Source organism: Saccopteryx bilineata, chromosome 5, assembly GCF_036850765.1.
Source record: "Saccopteryx bilineata isolate mSacBil1 chromosome 5, mSacBil1_pri_phased_curated, whole genome shotgun sequence".
Classification (NCBI taxonomy): domain Eukaryota; kingdom Metazoa; phylum Chordata; class Mammalia; order Chiroptera; family Emballonuridae; genus Saccopteryx; species Saccopteryx bilineata.
In genome coordinates, this window is record NC_089494.1 from 132,140,024 (window position 1) to 132,160,583 (window position 20,560).

Consider the following 20,560-nt stretch of genomic DNA (forward strand, 5'->3'; position numbering starts at 1 on the left):
ATATCCATTCACTTTTGCAGACAGGACCACTTTTAAGTTGAATTCAGCACTGTACAAAAATCTTTTCTGAGCCATTTCTGGGCATAATGTGACAAAACATAACCTACCATAATATACTGGTAACAAGTGTGAAACAGTGCAAAAACAAGCACAAAGAAGTGGGAAATGTAAGTAAAAATATCTATAAATACTGTATAAGATGTACCCAGTTTTTAGACCTCAAATTTTTTGAAAAACAGTGAGTCTTATACATGAGAAAATATGGTAAGTCCTTTCATAGTTTAAAATTATATTAAAATTAAAAAGATATTAAATCAACCATGTCAGGACCTTTTTGGCAATAAGACTTATTTCTGCCAGTGCCATAAACTTAAATTTTCCACCTTATACTCCATCTCATATCAACATGAAGAAGTGGTGAACAACAGTCTTTGACCCTCCTTCCTAATGAGAGGTCTTATGATGCTTCCATTTTTTGAGCTCACAGGTATTTAAAAGGGAGTGGGTCTGTCTATGCATCACTGAAGCATCAACTCTGCCTATCACCAAAGTATTCCTCAAAGTCTGACTCAAATTTCTTCTTTAAAGAAAGTGGGAAAAAATAGAAGAAGGGCCACCAAAAAGCATAAGTTTTTAAAGGTAATTTTCTGAACTAACCCCTCAAACTATGAGCAAACTTGTACTTTGAAAGTTTGACAAACTATATTTTTTCTTTATTTGTGCTATGCCTCATTATTCTCACTCAGGATTTGGTATATTTATAATTTAATTCTGGACCACTGGGCAAAAAGAAATCCAGAGAAAGGAAGATTTCTTTCCCCACACTAAGAGCTAAAATTTCTAAAGTGCAGAGAAGAGTTGACATAGCAGACATGAGACTTCAAAATGCCTATCATCTGCTTGAATCTCAGAACTCAGATTTCAGGACGGTTACTATCATTCACTGATTAGTGGCTCATTGTCCCTAAACTGTACAAACACTGATTTCTGTTGAATATCTGTTTTCCTTCGGGGAGTCTTGAATTTTGATATATGACAAGCAGAGAGTTATCTACATGATCAAAATTTAATAAAACCCTGGGAATGGAGTCTCTAATGAACATCTGTTATATACATTTCACAAGTTTTGTCATATTTCATTGTTGAAGGAATTAAACATATTCTGTGTGACTCCAAAGGGAGTAAAATCTTGGAAGCTTGGAACTGGTTTCCTATAGACTTCACCCATGTGCCTTTCCCCTTTACTGACAATGCTTTGTATCCTTTCACTGTAATAAATCTTAGACATTAATATGACTATAAGTTGAGTGCAGTGATTCCCCCTAGCAAAGCATTAAGCTCAGGGATGGTCATGGAAACCCTCGACAAAGGGATCAACAAGAACTTACCGGGAGAAGACAAGATGGCACTGGAGTAGGTGGACATACCAACATCCACCTCCCAGAACCAAAGTGGATTACAAACTAATTTTAAGAACTATCATCTGGAAAAACCAACTTTGGACTAAACTAAGAGGTCTCTTCAACCAAGGAACACTGAAGAAGCCACGCCGAGACTGGTAGGAAAAGTGGAAACATGAAGAGGACTGTCCAGTTCCCCGGAGCGAACAGCAGCCGGGAGAGATTCGCGTGGCGGGAAGTGAGTTTAGCAGAGAGGGGAGGGTCCTGAGCCCTAAGAACAAAGCCCCAGCCTACAACCCCAGAGTCCAAAAGAGGCGTAAGGACAGTATTTAGCTGGAAACAAGTCAGGATACTGTTTGTGAGACAGAGTCTGATTTCTCAGACCCAGGATTCTTCTTAAAGGGACCGCGCAAAACATCTCTCTCACAACCACTCACCTGGGACTCCGGGGGACAAGGAGAGAGGAGAATACCACAGTAGTAGGAAGAGAGTGTAATCTAGGAGGCACAGGGAGAAATATTTTGGGAGACAGCCACCCTAACCCCTAGGACGAGTCACTCCCCAAATCTGAAGTGAATATTTCCCCTGGAAACAGCAATACCAGCAAAGGGAAGCAGGACACCAGACAAACAACCTCCCCCGCAGCACTCAGAGCAGAGTTACTTAGAAGGAGGGAGCTTTCGGGGCTACAGTAATGAGTGTTAAGGTCTGAACTACAGCACCTGCACCCAAATGGCTGAGGGCTCAAAGGAGGGCAGGCGGTGGCAGACACACAGGTGCGGTTCTGTCGGCAGGAGCAGAATCCTACTGGCCGCCACTGGGCTCACAGTGTAAGCTCAGTCTTGCCGGCCTGGGGAGGAGGGGACATGCAAAAGCGGTCAAGCCCAGCTGCCGGCACCCTATAATCCAGCCCACAAAAGAAAGACAGGAACCCTGAAAGGGGTGGAGACCAGCCCTTGAGCAAGGGCGCAGGAGCACAGCCTTGCCCTGCCCAAGGAACCGAGGCTTGTGGCCTGACTTAGGAGCCAGCTCCTCCCGTGAGGGTGAAGCCAAAAGCCCCCAACAGGCGGAGTTCCACTACTGAGCTGAGCATGGGCACACAGTCCTGCCCGGCCAGCAGAGCCAAAGCTAGCACCCGTTCCACGAGCAGGCTCCTCCTGCAAGGGCAGGGCAAAAGCCCATAAACAGGCAGAGACCTGCAGCTGAGCAAAGGTGCTCACCAGTGCCCTCAGGACCAAGCATAACGCCACCCACGGGGGCGGGGCAAAGGCCAAGGCCACCAAGGCTTGTGCACCAGAGCACCTGATCACAGCCACTCTCATGAAGAAGAGGTGGAAACCACAGCAACAGCCCCAGTGGGCAGGCACTGGCAACGCCCAAACCCAAAAACCCTACGCAGCAACAGAAGATGGGGTGGCAGGCCTGTAGACAGACCATACCTAGGGAACAGAGGCCATACCCAGTGGACTCTAGGGGCCAAACCTTCCCTTACACAGAGAAAATGCGGAGGCAGAGAAATGCAACACAAATGAACCCAGAGAAATACCCAGAAAAGGACCTAAATAAATCAGATCTAACCAAAATACCAAATGCAGAGTTTAAAATAACAATTGTTAGGATGCTCAAAGATATTGGAACAACAATAGATGGTCATTATGAAAACCTAAATAAAGAGATAGAAAATGTAGAAAAGGACATTGAAATAATAAAAAAGAATCAGTCAGAAATGACAAATACAATCTCTGAAATAAAGAACACAATGGAAGGTATTAAAAGCAAAATGGATGAAGCAGAGAATCGAAACAGCGAGTTAGAGGACACAATAAATAACGGCATAGAAGCAGAGCAGAAAAAAGAAAAGAGACTGAGGAAACTCTTAGAGAGCTCTGTGACAACATAAAGAGAAATAACATCTGCATCATAGGGGTTCCTAAAGAATAAGAGAAAGAACAAAAGATAGAGACTTTGTTCAAGCATATCATAGCTGAAAACTTCCCTCAATTAAGGCAGGAAAACATCTCACATGTTCAGGAAGCACAGAGAACTCCATTAAGGAGAAACCCAAAGAAATCAACACCAAGACACATCATAATTAAAATACCAAAGCTAAGTGATAAAGAGAAATATTAAAAGCTGCTAGAGAAAAAAAGACTATCACCTACAAAGGAGCCCCCATAAGAATGACTTCTGACTTCTCAACAGAAACACTTGAGGCCAGAAGGGAATGGCAAGAAATATTCAAAGTAATGCAGAACAAGAGCCTACAACCAAGACTACTTTATCCAGCAAGGCTATCATTTAAAATTGAAGGAGAAATGAAAAGCTTTACAGACAAAACAAAAATCAAGAAATTCACTATAATGAAACCAAAGCTTCAAGAAATGCTAAGGGACATGCTGTAAACAGATCAAGGAGAAAAGGAATATAGCAAAAGAGGAATGCAGTTTTACAGAATAAAATAGCAATAAACAATTACATATCAATAATAACCTTAAATGTAAATGGATTAAATGATCTGATCAAAAGACATAGAGTAGCTGCATGGATAAGAAAACAGGACCCATACATATGCTGTCTACAAGAGACACACCTTAAATCAAAAGATGCACATAGACTGAAGAAAAAGGGATGGAATAAAATATTTCATGCAAATGGAAATGAAAAAAAAAGCTGGGGTAGCAATACTTATATCAGACAAAATGGACTTTAAAACAAAGACTATAGTTAGAGATAAAGAGGGTCACTACATAATGATAAAGGGAGTAATCCAAAAGGAAGATATACCCGTTCTAAATATCTACACACCTAATATAGGAGCACCTAAATATATAAAGCAGACTTTGATGGATTTAAAGGATGAGATCAACAGCAATACTATAATAGTAGGGGATTTCAATACACCATTAACATCATTAGATAGATCCTCAAGAAAGAAAATTAACAAACAAACAGCAGACTTAAAGGACATATTAGATCAACTCAATTTAATAGATATCTTCAGAACCTTTCACCCTAAAACAGCAGAATATACATTCTTTTCAAGCGCTCATGGTACATTCTCTAGAATAGACCACATGTTAGGGCACAAAACCGGTCTCAACAAATTTAAGAAGATTGAAATCAAGTGATGTCACGGAAATGGTGCCGTGAGCAGCGCGTCCGACAGCTCTCCCCTAAATCACAACAAATTTATCAACTAGAAACAGAAAAATTTATCCTCGGAGCATTCCGGAGTTCCACACAAACTGATAGCGAAAGGACTGTTATCACTTGAATCTGAGAGACGAGGGTGTGGAGGAAGCTACCGCAGGGACATTCATTCAAGCCGCGAGGTTGTGCGCCTGTGGTGAGTCAGCCCACACTCGGGAGCCGCGAGCAGCCGCCGCAAGCTGCCGCGAGCAGCCGCAGGCGCGCTCCCGGTCCGGTTGCAGAGCGAGCACCGCTAACGTTCCCAGCGGCCCGCGCACTGCGAGTGAGAGTCGCCAGCCACCGGTACCCGGAACACCCCATTCGCGCGCGTGCCCTGGGCATTCCACGCGCCCAGAGCGCCCTACTGGCCCGCACACCCAGGGTGCCCCATTATCCTGCGCCTGGTGCGATCCAGCCGCCAACGGCAGGGCAAGCGGGAGAGGCACCAGGGTGGTCTTCCCTACTTGGGAGATTCTCTCCGTGGGTGGGGCACCTCACCCAGCCATTCAAGCTAACAATCAAGCGTTGGGGGAGGGGCACGCGCAGGCAGCCTAAAATACCTTCGGGAGCACAGCTGCGACCCAATCACTGAAATTAGCTTAACCCATGAAATCTGTGCACCCTCGGTTCTAATTGATAAGATCTCTCTCAGTTCAGCGACCCAAGACAAGAGGCGTGATATTTTTTAGTGCCTCTCGCTAAAGGGGCGGGGGCAACTTCTGATTGATAGAGCCTCCATATTCAGGGATAAACGCTAACAAGAAGGACTTGGCAGATAATAAGATCTATACTACACTAGTCGCAAGCAGAGACTAGTGCCTCTTCTTCCCAGCAAAAACAGGCTACAAAGTGTAGAAAGCCTGGGTTGAGAGGTCCAACTGAATGATAGGCGCTGAACAGTCACCTTGACAACAATTGACTCCCACCCCCGCCTGATTACACTGGAGGCCCTGACTACCAGAGCCTTTCCCAAAGCCTTGCACTGAGTGGGGATAGAGTGGGGATTTCCCAGCTCTTTGAGCCTCTTACTCCCCAGGCAGAAGCAGTTGCAGCCTTATAGCTGGATCACCAGGCTGCTAATTCAGAAAGGGGGGACTAGGAGAGAGAATCCAGGAAAGCAAACTCTCTCATCGTTGGACCCTGCAAACGCCAACAAGCCCTGACTACCAGCAAGACTAAAGCCAATTATAGGACATTGCCATAGAATCCCATCAACTGCAAATCCCTACCTAAGTGTGACACAGGGGCAGAGCCTGGGGTACAGAGTCACCGACCAGGAAGAGGGAGAGAAAAGAAAAAGGAAGAAGTTAACCTCTCAAAATCAAGAAAAATCCACAGACTTTACAAGTTGTTCCACTAATTTTTTTGTTGTTGTTGTTTGTTTCTTCTATCTTATTGCCTTTATTTCCTCCACCTCGGTCCTTCTATTCTCTGCCCATCTTATGCTTCCCCTTTCTTGAACTACACTACCCATGAGTGTTACATTTTATTTCTCTTCTTCATCCTCACCCTCCTTTAAGGTTATACTCCAAAACACTTAACTCTCACTCTCTCCTCTTTTGTTTTTTTGTTTGTTTGTTTGTTTTTGCTTTATTTTGTTTTTTTTCTTTTCCTTTTTTATTTCATCCTTCGTTTTTCTCTTATACTTATTTTTTCCTTTCTATTCGTTTTTTCTTTTCTCATTTTACTTTCCTCCCATTTAATCCTCAATCACGAACAAATTAGTTAATTTGGGACTCAAGGCTTTTTTTGGCTTTATTTTTCTTCTTTGCTTTTGTTTTTATTTTTTTCTTGTTTGTTTATTTTTGTGGCATTTTGGGTCCTCCCAACCAAAGGTCTCCATTGTATTTAGTCTTCGCTCCACTTAATACAACAGATTTTTACTTATTTTTTTATTTTTCTCTTCTTTATTATTCTTTTTTGGTCCTTTTTTCTGGTTCCCTCTTATCCCTCTCATTATATCTCTTAGTTGACCATCACTTACAAGCAAATCATCTTATGCTTGTCTAAGATTTTCTTCCTTTTTTTTTTTTTTTGCATTTAATACGTCCCTACTCCCTTTTTTTTGCCCCTTGAACTCTTCACCCCAAATCAGGCGCTCCGTTATAGGCACGATATTTCCCTGAGGAGAGGAGAGGAGGGAAAGAGAAGAAAGAAAAAAGGGGGAAATAATAAATTATTACTGTTTTTTTTGTGGGGTGTTTTACCCTTTTTTTTTTTTTTTTTTTTTTTTACTTTTTACTCTTTATTAATTCTAATTAGTGCTATCAACAAGACCACCCTCAGATGCCGATAAGAAAGAGAAAATCGAATATTATGGATACAAAAGAAAGAGAGGTAACACAAATAGATGTGGAAAAATCTATGGAGAAAAGACTTAACATATTGGAAGACTTGAAGCTAAATGACAGAGAATTTAAAATAGAAATCTTAAAAATACTCAGAGATATACAAGAAAACACAGAAAGGCAATATAGGGAGATCAGAAAACAACTCAATGAACACAAAGAATATATTACCAAGGAAATTGAAACTATAAAAACAAATCAAACAGAAATGAAAACCTCAATTCACGAGCTGAAAAACGAGGTAACAAGCTTAGCTAACAGAACAGCCCAGATTGAAGATAGGATTAGTGAAATAGAAGACAAACAACTTGAGGCACAACAGAGAGAAGAAGAAAGAGACTCAAAAATAATAAAAAACGAGAAAGCCCTACAGGAATTGTCTGACTCCATCAGAAAGAATAACATAAGAATAATAGGTATATCAGAGGGAGAAGAGAGAGAAAATGGAATGGAGAATATACTCAAACAAATAATAGACGAGAACTTCCCAAGCCTGTGGAAGGAACTAAAGCCTCAAATTCAAGAAGCAAACAGAACACCGAGTTTTCTTAACCCCAACATACCCACTCCAAGGCACATCATAATAAAGATGACACAAACCAATGACAAAGAAAAAATTCTCAAGGCAGCCAGGGAAAAGAAGAGTACAACATATAAAGGAAGGCCAATTAGATTATCATCAGACTTCTCAGCAGAAACTCTACAAGCTAGAAGAAAGTGGACCCCAATATTTAAAGCCCTGAAAGAGAGGAACTTTCAGCCAAGAATACTATACACATCAAAGCTATCCTTCAACTATGAAGGAGATATAAAACATTCACAAATACAGAAAAGATGAGAGAATTTATCAACAGAAAGCCCCCACTCCAGGAAATACATAAGGGGGTTTTCCAACCAGATTCAAAGAACAAAAGAAAACAACACCACAAGTAACAGCTCCACCAAGAACACAATAAAACCAAACTTAAACTGTGACAACAAAGGAAAAAAAGGGGGGAGAGGATGGAGATTAACAGTAGCAAAGGACGATGAAGTGCAGAAATACTTATAAGATAGGGTACTACAATGAATATGGTAGGTACCCTTTTCATTACTTAATGGTAACTATCCTTGAAAAAACCACCACAAAAACACTTGACTTAAAGAAGGTAGCAACACAGGAAAGAAGTATGGAACACAAACAAACAAAAACAAATGATAGAAAAACAAAAGAGAAGAATCAAACTAGATACAAAACTAACAGAAAGCAATTTATAAAATGGCAGTAGGGAACCCACAAGTGTCAATAATTACACTAAATGTAAATGGATTAAACTTACCAATAAAAAGACACAGAGTAGCAGAATGGATTAAAAAAGAAAATCCAACTATATGCTGCCTACAAGAAACACATCTAAGCAACAAGGATAAAAACAAATTCAAAGTGAAAGGCTGGAAAACAATACTCCAAGCAAACAACACCCCAAAAAAAGCAGGTGTAGCAATATTCATATCTAATAATGCTGACTACAAGACAGAAAAAGTACTCAGAGACAAAAATGGTCATTTCATAATGATTAAGGGGAAGTTGAATCAAGAAGACATAACAATCCTTAATATATATGCACCAAACCAAGGAGCACCAAAATATATAAGACAGCTACTTATTGACCTTAAAACAAAAACTAACAAAAATACAATCATACTTGGAGACCTCAATACACCGCTGACGGCTCTAGATCGGTCATCCAAACAGAGAATCAATAAAGATATAGTGGCCTTAAACGAAATACTAGAACACCTGGATATGATAGACATCTACAGGACACTTCATCCCAAAGCGACAGAGTATACATTTTTCTCTACTGTACATGGAACATTCTCAAGAATTGACCATATGTTGGGCCACAAAGACAATATCAGCAAATTTAGAAAAATTGAAATTGTACCAAGCATATTTTCTGATCATAAAGCCTTGAAACTAGAATTCAACTGCAAAAAAGAGGGGGAAAAACCCAAAAATATGTGGAAACTAAACAACATACTTCTAAAAAATGAATGGGTCAAAGAAGAAATAAGCGCAGAGATCAAAAGATATATACAGACAAATGAAAATGAAAATACGACATATCAGAATCTCTGGGATGCAGCAAAAGCAGTAATAAGAGGAAAGTTCATATCACTTCAGGCCTATATGAACAAACAAGAGAGAGCCCAAGTAAACCACTTAACTTCACACCTTAAGGAACTAGAAAAAGAAGAACAAAGACAACCCAAAACCAGCCGAAGAAAGGAGATAATAAAAATCAGAGCAGAAATAAATGAAATAGAGAACAGAAAAACTATAGAAAAAATCAATAAAACAAGGAGCTGGTTCTTTGAAAAGATCAACAAAATTGACAAACCCTTGGCAAGACTCACCAAGGAAAAAAGACACAGGACTCAAATAAATAAAATCCAAAATGAAAGAGGAGAGATCACCACAGACATTATAGATATACAAAGAATTATTGTAGAATACTATGAAAAATTATATGCCACCAAATACAACAATCTAGAAGAAATGGATAAATTCCTAGAACAATACAACCTTCCTAGACTGAGTCATGAAGAAGCAGAAAGCCTAAACAGACCAATCAGCAGGGAGGAAATAGAAAAATTAAAAACCTCCCCAAAAATAAAAGTCCAGGCCCAGACGGTTATACTAGTGAATTCTATCAAACATTCAAAGAAGACTTGGTTCCTATTCTACTCAAAGTCTTCCAAAAAATTGAAGAAGAAGCAATACTTCCAAACACATTTTATGAGGCCAACATAACCCTCATACCAAAACCTGGCAAGGATGGCACAAAGAAAGAAAACTACAGACCAATATCTCTAATGAATACAGATGCTATAATACTAAACAAAATACTGGCAAACCGAATACAACAACATATTAAAAAAATAATACATCATGATCAAGTGGGATTCATCCCAGAATCTCAAGAATGGTTCAACATACGCAAAACGGTTAACGTGATACACCATATCAACAAAACAAAGAACAAAAACCACATGATCTTATCAATAGATGCAGAAAAGGCTTTTGATAAAATACAACACAATTTTATGTTTAAGACTCTCAACAAAATGGGTATAGAAGGAAAATATCTCAACATGATAAAGGCCATATATGATAAACCATCAGCCAACATCCTATTAAACGGCATAAAACTGAGGACTTTCTACCTTAAATCAGGAACAAGACAGGGTTGTCCACTCTCTCCACTCTTATTTAACGTGGTGCTAGAAGTTCTGGCCAGAGCAATCAGACAAGACAAAGAAATAAAAGGCATCCATATCAGAAAAGAAGAAGTAAAGCTATCACTTTTTGCTGATGATATGATCCTATACATCGAAAACCCGAAGGACTCCACAAAAAGATTATTAGAAACAATAAACCAATACAGTAAGGTCGCAGGATACAAAATTAACATACAAAAGTCCATAGCCTTTCTATATGCCAACAATGAAATATTAGAAAACGAACTCAAAAATATAATCCCCTTCACGATTGCAACAAAAAAAATAAAATACCTAGGAATAAACATAACAAAGAATGTAAAGGACCTATATAATGAAAATTACAAAGCATTGTTAAGGGAAATCAAAAAAGATACAATGAGATGGAAAAATATTCCTTGTTCTTAGATAGGAAGAATAAATATAATCAAAATGGCCATATTACCCAAAGCAATATACAAATTTAATGCAATTCCCATCAAAATCCCTATGAGATTTTTTAAAGAAATGGAACAAAAAATCATCAGATTTATATGGAACTATAAAAAACCCCGAATAGCCAAAACAATCCTAAGGAAAAAGAATGAAGCTGGGGGCATTACAATACCTTACTTTAAACTATATTATACGGCCACGATAATCAAAACAGCATGGTATTGGCAGAAAAATAGACACTCAGACCAATGGAACAGAATAGAAAGCCCAGAAATAAAACCACATATATATGGTCAAATAATCTTTGATAAAGGGGCCAACAACACACAATGGAGAAAAGAAAGCCTCTTCAACAAATGGTGTTGGGAAAACTGGAAAGCCACATGCAAAAGAATGAAACTCGACTACAGCCTGTCCCCGTGTACTAAAATTAATTCAAAATGGATCAAAGACCTAAATATAAGACCTGAAACAATAAAGTACATAGAAGAAGACATAGGTACTAAAATCATGGACCTGGGTTTTAAAGAACATTTTATGAACTTGACTCCAATGGCAAGAGAAGTGAAGGCAAAGATAATTGAATGGGACTACATCAGAATAAAAAGTTTTTGCTCAGCAAGAGAAACTGATATAAAAATAAACAGACAGCCAACTAAATGGGAACTGATATTTTCAAACGACAGCTCAGATAAGGGCCTAATATCCAAAATTTACAAAGAACTCAGAAAACTCAACAACAAACAAACAAACAATCCAATTAAAAAATGGGAAGAGGACATGAACAGACACTTCTCCCAGGAAGAGATACAAATGGCCAACAGATATATGAAAAGATGCTCAGCTTCATTAGTTATTAGAGAAATGCAAATCAAAACTACAATGAGATACCACCTCATCCCTGTTAGATTAGCTATTATCAACAAGACGGGTAATAGCAAATGTTGGAGAGGCTGTGGAGAAAAAGGAACCCTCATTCACTGTTGGTGGGACTGTAAAGTAGTACAACCATTATGGAGGAAAGTATGGTGGTTCCTCAAAAAACTGAAAATAGAACTACCTTATGACCCAGCAATCCCTCTACTGGGTATATACCCCAAAACCTCAGAAACATTGATACGTGAAGACACATGTAGCCCCATGTTCATTGCAGCACTGTTCACAGTGGCCAAGACATGGAAACAACCAAAAAGCCCTTCAATAGAAGACTGGATAAAGAAGATGTGGCACATATACACTATGGAATACTACTCAGCCATAAGAAATGATGACATCAGATCATTTACAGCAAAATGGTGGGATCTTGATAACATTATAAGGAGTAAAATAAGTAAATCAGAAAAAAACAAGAACTACATGATTCCATACATTGGTGGAACATAAAAATGAGACTAAGAGACATGGACAAGAGTGTGGTGGTTACCAGGGGTGGGGGGAGGGAGGACATGGGAGGGAGGGAGGGAGAGAGTTGGGGGAGGGGGAGGGGCACAGAGAACTAGATAGAGGGTGGCGGAGGACAATCTGACTTTGGGCGAGGGGTATGCAACATAATTTAATGACAAAATAACCTAGACATGTTTTCTTTGAATATATGTACCCTGATTTATTAATGTCATCCCATTACCATTAATAAAAATTTATTAAAAAAAAAAAAAGATTGAAATCATATCGAGCACTTTCTCTGATCACAATGGCATTAAACTAGAAATCAACCAGAACAGAAAAACTGAAAAATACTCAAACACTCGGAAACTAAACAGCATGTTATTAATGAATGGGTAAACAATGAGATCAAAGAAGAAATTTTAAAATTCCTAGAAACAAACGATAATGAGCATACATCAACTCAAAATTTATGGGACACAAAAAAGCAGTTCCTGAGAGGGAAGTTTATAGCATTACAGGCATACCTCAAGAAGCTAGAAAAAGCTCAAATAAACATCTTGAGCCAACATCTAAAAGAACTAGAAAAAGAACAGCAAGTAAAGCCCAAATGTAGTAGAAGGAAGGAAATAATAAAGATCAGAGCAGAAATAAATAAAATAGAGGCTAAAGAAACAATACAGAGGATCAATGAAACCAGGAGATGGTTCTTTGAAAAGGTAAATAGATAGATGAACCTTTAACTAGACTCACCAAGAAAAAAAGAGAGAGGACTGAAATAAATAAAATTAGAAACGAGAGTGGAGAAATAACAAGTGACACAACAGAAATACAAATTATTATAAGAAAATACTATGAATAACTGTACACCAAAAAACTAGATAACCTAGATGAAATGGACAAATTCCTTGAAACGTAATCTTCCAAAAATTAATCTAGAAGAATCAGAAAACCTAAACAGACAAATTACAACAAATGAGATTGAAACAGTTATCAAAAACCTCCCAAAAAAGAAAAATTCTGGGCCTGATGGCTTCACAAGTGAATTCTACCAAATATTCAAAGAAGAACTAACTCCTATCCTTCTCAAGCTATTTCAAAAATTCAAGAGGAAGGAACACTTCCAAGCTCCTTTTATGAGGCCAGCATAATTCTGATTCCAAAACCAGGCAAAGACAACACAAAAAAAGAAAATTATAGGCCAATATCCCTGATGACTTTAGATGCAAAAATCCTCAACAAAATATTAGCAAACCGGATCCAGCGATATATGAAAAAAATCATACACCATGATCAAGTGGGATTTATTCTGGGGAGGCAAGGCTGGTATAATATTTGCAAATCAATCAACGTGATTCACCACATAAACAAAAGGAAGGAGAAAACCCACATGATAATTTCAATAGATGCAGAGAAAGCACTTGATAAAATCCAGCACCCATTCATGATCAAAACTCTCAGCAAAGTGGGAATACAGGGAACATACCTCAACATGATAAAGGCCATCTATGACAAACCCACAGCCAACATCATACTCAATGGGTAAAAATGAAAAGCAATCCCCTTAAGATCAGGAACAAGGCAGGGGTGTCCCCTTTCACCACTCTTATTCAACATAGTTCTGGAAGACCTAGCCATAGCAATCAGACCAGAAAAAGAAATAAAAGGCATCCAAATTGGAAAAGAAGAAGTAAAACTATCATTATTTGCAGATGATATGATATTGTATATAGAAAACCCTAAAGTTGCAGCCAAAAAACTACTAGACCTTATAAATGAATTCAGCAAGGTGGCAGGATATAAAATCAATACTCAGAAATCAGAGGCATTTTTATATACTAACAATGAACTGTCAGAAAGAGAAATTAGGGAATCAATCCCCTTTACCATTGCAACCAAAAAAATAAAGTACCTAGGTGTAAATTTAACAAGGGAGATTAAAGACTTGTACTCGGAAAATTATTAAACATTGATAAAAGAAATCAGGAAAGATACAAACAAGTGGAGGTATATTCCATGCTCATGGTTAGTAAGAATAAATAAACATCATTAAAATATCTATACTACCCAAAGCAATTTATAAATTCAATTCAATACCGATTAAAATACCAATGACTTACTTCAAAGATATAGAACACATATTCCAAAAGTTTATATGGAACCAAAAGAAAACAAGAATAGCCTCAGCAATCTTGAAAAGGAAGAATAAAGCGGGAGATGTCACACTTCTGGATATCAAGTTATATTATAAGGCCATTGTACTCAAAACAGCCTGGTACTGGCATAAGAACAGGCATATAGATCAATGGAACAGAACTGAGAACCCAGAAATAAACCCGCACCTTTATGGACAACTGATATTTGACAAAGGAGGTAAGAACATACATTGGAGTAAAGACAGCCTCTTCAACAAATGGTATTGGGAAAATTGGACAGCTACCTGCAAAAAAATGAAACTAGACCACCAACTTACACAATTCAAAAAAATAAACTCAAACTGGATAAAAGACTTAAATGTAAGCCGTAAAACCATAAGCATCTTAGAAGAAAACATAGACACTAAGCTCTCTGACATCTCTCGCAGCAATATATTTGCTGAATTGTCTCCATAGGCAAGTGAACTAAAAGACAGGAAAAACAAATGGGACTATGTCAAACTAAAAAGCTTCTGCACAGCTAAAGACAATAAGAACAGAATAAAAAGACAAACTACACAATGGGAGAATATGTTTGACAATGCGTCTGATAAGGGGTTAATAACCAAAATTTATAAAGAACTTGTAAAACTTAATACCAGGAAGAAAAACAGTCCAATCCAAAAATGGGCAAAAGAAATGAATAGACACTTCTCCAAAGAGGACACACAGATGACCAATAGGCATATGAAAAAATGCGCAACATCACTAATTATTAGAGAAATGCAAATTAAAACCACAATGAGATATCACCTCACACCAGTCAGAATTGCACTCATCAGTAAAACAACACAGAATAAGTGCTGGCGAGGATGTGGAGAAAAGGGAACCCTCCTGCACTGCTGGTGGGAATGCAGACTGGTCCAGCCACTGTGGAAAATAGTATGGAGATTCCTCAAGAAATTAAAAATTAAACTGCCTTTTGATCCAGCTATACCACTGTTAGGAATATACCCCAAGAACACCACAGCACTCTTTGAAAAGAAGAAATGCACACCCATGCTTATGGCAGCATTGTTCACAATAGCAAAAATCTGGAAACAGCCCAAGTGTCCATCAGAGGACGAGTGGATTAAAAAGCTTTGGTATATATATATACTAGGGAATACTACTCAGCCATAAGAAATGATGACATTGGATCTTTTACAACAACATGGATGGACCTTGATAACATTATACTGAGCGAAATAAGTAAATCAGAAAAAACTAAGAACTATATGATTCTATACATAGGTGGGACATAAAAATGAGATTAGAGACATGGACAACAGTATTGGGATTACAGGGTGGGGGGGGAGGAGAGGGAGGGGGTTGAAGGAGGGGAGGGGCACAAAGAAAACCAGTTAGAAAGTGATGGAAGACAATTATATCAATGTCATCCCATCAAAATTAATCAAAAAAAAAAAAAAAGAATGTGTCTCAGGGCTAATTCAGGCAATTAGAAGAATAGTATAAGGATGCTAATTCTGCTTCTCAGGCCACATCCTGCAAAATGACCCCAAGCTAATTGGTGATTTCGCTCCTCTGATTTTGCCAATTGGATTTAAAAAAAATAGGTCAGGAATGCCCTGAAATGGAACTAACAATACATGAGCATAAAGGACTATTAGATACTGGAGCAAATGTATCTGTTATTGCTAAGGTACATTGGCCTCCTTCCTGGCCCACTCATGCAGCAGCCACAGAATTACAAGGTATAGGGCAGAGTAAATCCCCTCAACAAAGTTCTAATTTTCTACATTGGTAAGATTAAGAAGGTCATTCTGGATTTTTTAATCCTTATGTGCTCCCTGGATGGCCAGTTAATTTGTGGGGTAGAGATGTTTTGAAAAATATGGGAGCGTTGCTTGTCAGTCCTAATGGTTTAGTCAGTACTCAGATGCTTGATCAGGGATTTTTGCCCACCAAGGGACTAGGGAAAGAACAGCGAGGAATTCTCACCCCCATAGAAGTGGCACCCAATACCAGAAGGTGTGGATTAGGATATCAAAATTTAGCATAGGGGCCTTGGTAGCTCCTGCTACCTCAATAATGCATTGTGCAGACCCAATTACTTGGAAATCAGATAATCCTATATGAATAGACCAATGGCCCCTTTCTCAGGAGAAACTTAGGGCAGCTGCTCAATTGGTACAAGAGCAGCTACAGCTTGGGCACATTGAACCATCTAATAGCCCATGAAATACACTTCCATATTTTGATCTTGTCACCTCCTGGATTATCAAGGGGCATAGGCAACCCTTATAGTTTAAAGGTTTTGAGCCTCAAAATTATTGTTGTTCCTTTTTTCAAAGAATCAATAACAATGGCTCTGGGAAACTTCCACTAAATGGCAAATCGCTCTTGCAAATCAATGGACAACTTTATACTGAAACTGTCAACTTAAAATCAGCTCAAAGTCTAGAATTTTATGCTATTATTATGGCTTTTCAGCATTTGCCATATCCCCCCCCCCTTTAATCTATATACAGACAGTAAATATTTACTTATGGTGTTTCCACTATAAAGACTGCTGTCTTAGGGACAAATGCTGATGAACTATTTCAGCAGTTCCTCCTTCTTCAAAGACTTGTATGTCAACATAGAGCTCCATGTTTCATAGGACATACTCGAGCTCACTCCATGCTCCCAGGAGCTTTAGCACAAGGGAATGCCCTTTTTATTATTTTTTTTTTTTGTATTTTTCTAAAGTTGGAAACAAGGAGGCAGTCAGACAGACTCCCGCATGCACCCAACCGGGATCCACCTGGCACGCCTACCAGGGGGGATGCTCTGCCCATCTGGGGTGTTGCTCTGTTGTAGCCAGAGCCATTCTGGCACCTGAGGCGGGGACCACGGAGCCATCCTCAGTGCCCAGGCCAACTTTGCTCCAATGGAGCCTTGGCTGCGGGAGGGGAAGAGAGAGACAGAGAGGAAGAAGAAGGGGAGGGGTGGAGAAGCAGATGGGCACTTCTCCTGTGTGCCCTCGCCAGGAATCAAACCCAGGACTCCTGCATACCAGGCTGACGCTCTACCACTCAGCCAACTGGCCAGGGCCTAGGAATGCCCTTGTTGATCAAGCTACCCAAAAGAAAATTATTTGGAGCAACCATGACAGACTGAGCAATTCAGTCTCATACTATTCATCACCAGAACGCTGCAGCCCTGTGTAAACAGTTTCAACTTTCTTGGGAAGCAGCACAGCAGATTGGGAAATCCTGCCCAAGGGGTCCTATTCTACAATCTGCGCCTTCATTTGGAGTTAACCCTCAAGGACCCCTACCAGGACAACTTTGGCAAATGGATGTTACTCATATACCTTCATTTGGCAAACAGTCCTATGTCCACGTTACAGTGGATACATAATCTGGAATTATAGCAAACTCTGTCAGAACAGGAGAGGCTGCTAAGCACGTTATAGCTCATTGTCTGTATGCATTGTTCTATTATTGGATTTCCTAAACTGGTTAAACTGACAATGCTCCTGCATTTGGAGCAAAAGCATTTACTGTATTTTATCATTCTTACAATCTTTAAAGTCAAGGTATTATTAAAGTGTACCCAGCAAATATTTTAAGGTCAATTTAAAAAAATTTCAAAGGGGGGAGTCCTATCCTGGAACTCCTACGGATCTACCATATCATGCTTTTTACTTAAAAAATTTTTAAATTTCTTTTGAATGCTGATGAACAGGAGATGCCAAATCTTTTTCTCCTGCAAACTACTACCTTCTTTATTTGATCCAGTTAATAACACTGTTTTGTCTTTTTCCAAATAGCCCCAGATATATGGAAAAGATTTATATAGGCGGATGGGGATCCTCAAACCCCTCAGCGAGATCTTCTGAGCATGGCTTTTAAGATATCTAGAGGCAGAAAAAGCCCAACAGAGATCAGGGGAACTACCAGCTTTTAGGATACATCCTTAAAGGCTCCAACACCCCAAAGGGGTCTCATAGGATGCCATCTGGGTCCTGCTTCAATAGTGGAAAGGAAGGTCATTGAGCTATAAAGCCTACCAGACTTACATGCCTCTGCTGTGAGGAAACAGGGACACTGGAAGGTAGGCTTCTCCCTCGCTTCTCTAAGGGAGGGTTCAGTCTCTTCTAGCCCTGCTCCAGCCACCTATGACCTAACCTTGCTCAGAATGCTGGGATTTGCCACTGAAGGCTGAAGGTGCCCAGGGCCATCGGCCCCATCTACAACACTGTGGATGAGCCTAGGGTATTTCTTCCAAGAAGCAGGTAAACTGATCTCATTTGCACAAGGGCCACTTAACTATGTCTTGCCTGAATAGTCAGGTTTTTTATTCTTCCCTCAAAGATCTCTGTTGTGGGTGTTGATAGTCCTATTTTCTGCTGCTTTGTTTAATATATAGTGTTTCCTCTATTCCTCCGACCTCAATGCCCCACTCATATTTCAGGCTGGGACCTACTCCTAATTTAGAGCTCTCTTTCCCCCTTTTGCCAACTTTTATTATGAATCTGCCTTTGCTACCCAGCTTAGTATATCCCAAGGTTCTCTTTACCACACCACAGTTCCAGGGAAAAGCACCCTGGTCTCATCTCTCCAGGCGGAGGAGAACAGAAGCTCCATCTCCACACATGCTGCAGATGGCTTTTCCAGTCTACCTGAATCATTACCAGCTAGAAGCAGCAGTCATTGGGACTTGGACGTGAGCTGCAAAGTATAGAATTGTGACAACAATTCCAGTGCCATGCGGACTTGTCCTGGATGTGGACTTTTCCTGAACTCCCGCTCCTTGTGACAGCTCCTAACAGACTGAACTGTGGTTGGGTTGCATTTTTCAGGGATTTGGCATGGTGTTAGGGCCAACTTGGACTTGGTGAACATGTCAAGAACACTACTCTTTTATGGATTCTTGCTGTATTGGCCAAGAGTTTGCTTAAAGGCTTTAATCACTGTAAAAAAAATAAAATAGAAGACTAGATAAAGAAGATGTAGCACATATACACCATGGTATACTATTCAGCCATAAGAAATGATGACATCAGATCACTTACAACAAAATGGTGGGATCTTGATAACATTATACAGAGTGAAATAAGTAAATCAGAAAAAAACAAGAACTGCAGGATTCCGTACATTGGTGGGACATAAAAATGAGACTAAGAGACATGGACAAGAGTGTGGTGGTTACAGGGGGCGGGGGGGAGGGAAGGAGGGAGAAGGGGAGGGGTGGGGGTGGGCACAAAGAAAACTAGATAGAAGGTGACGGAGGACAATCTGACTTTGGGTGATGGGTATGCAACAGAATTGAATGACAAGATAACCTGGACATGTTTTCTTTGAATATATGTACCCTGATTTATTGATGTCACCCCATTAAAATAAAAATTTATTTATTAAAAAAAAAAACTTACCATCTTCAGCTGTTTGGTAATTTTCCTGAGCAACTCATCTTCTGCTATTAACTCCTTTGTCTTACTTGATGGAATGGGCAAAGCATACCTCACAATGGATTCTCCTGTTGGTGGAGAACTTAAGACCACTGGTTCCAGTTTTTCATGTACTAATTTTGAACTTTGTTTTTCCTTTAATTTAGGTGACAATGGTGAATTAAGTAGTCCTTTTTTGTAATTTAATTCTGGAACATCTGCCAATTTACTACTAGAGGACAATGGATGCTTTACTGGCTTCATCTTGTTATTTCCTTAGGTTCCAAATTATAGGTGAAAAAATTTTATTCCTTCCTGTGAATAAAAGATGATTTCATATTAATAAATGATGGCAGGATTATCAATTTCCATGAAGATGATGAACCTCAAAATCAATGCTAGAGAAATTACAAAATGAAAAGAGAAAACATTCCTAACAACAAATAACTATTCTTTTAAAATCCTGTAAAAAATCCCTCGAGGTGACTGAAGGCTGATTTTTGTATAAGCATTTAGAATGGGGGTTAATGAGAGGGAAAAAGACAGTGACAGCAGTGCAAATATATTTAGAAAACTTTAAAATTATTATTCTTAGCTTTCCTACATTTTTTAATAAATATATACCCTTTATGCATAGCATTATTTCCATAGAAGTAATATTGTAGCCCAAGGTATAAACAGAGTAATATCAAGCTGCACCAAAGTCATGCTAGAATAAGGAAGTACAGACTGGACAGGACTTTAGACTTCCACTCTACTTCTCTGGTTCTCCAAAGCTAATTGATAAAGATTCAGGACAGAGGAGAAGTAACAACTGACACCAAATAAACACAAATGGTTTTTTAAAAATATTATGAGCAACCATCTACAGTATATGCCAAGAAATTGAACAATCTGGAATAAATTGATAAATTTCCTAAAAACATACAATCTTCCAAAACTGAGTCAGGAAGAATCAGAGAACCTGAA

General features: G+C 39.1%; 1 protein-coding gene across 1 annotated transcript in view; it reads right to left on the reverse strand.

Annotated features, from left to right (window-relative positions):
- The window catches only part of CCDC7 (coiled-coil domain containing 7), a 240,760-nt gene extending 220,905 nt beyond the window's left edge, over window positions 1–19,855 (reverse strand). The window contains exon 1 of the mRNA XM_066233057.1: window positions 19,577–19,855. Within this exon, the coding sequence (XP_066089154.1) occupies window positions 19,577–19,855 (279 nt within the window). The remainder of the gene's footprint in view (window positions 1–19,576) is intronic.
- Window positions 19,856–20,560: the final 705 nt, after the last annotated feature.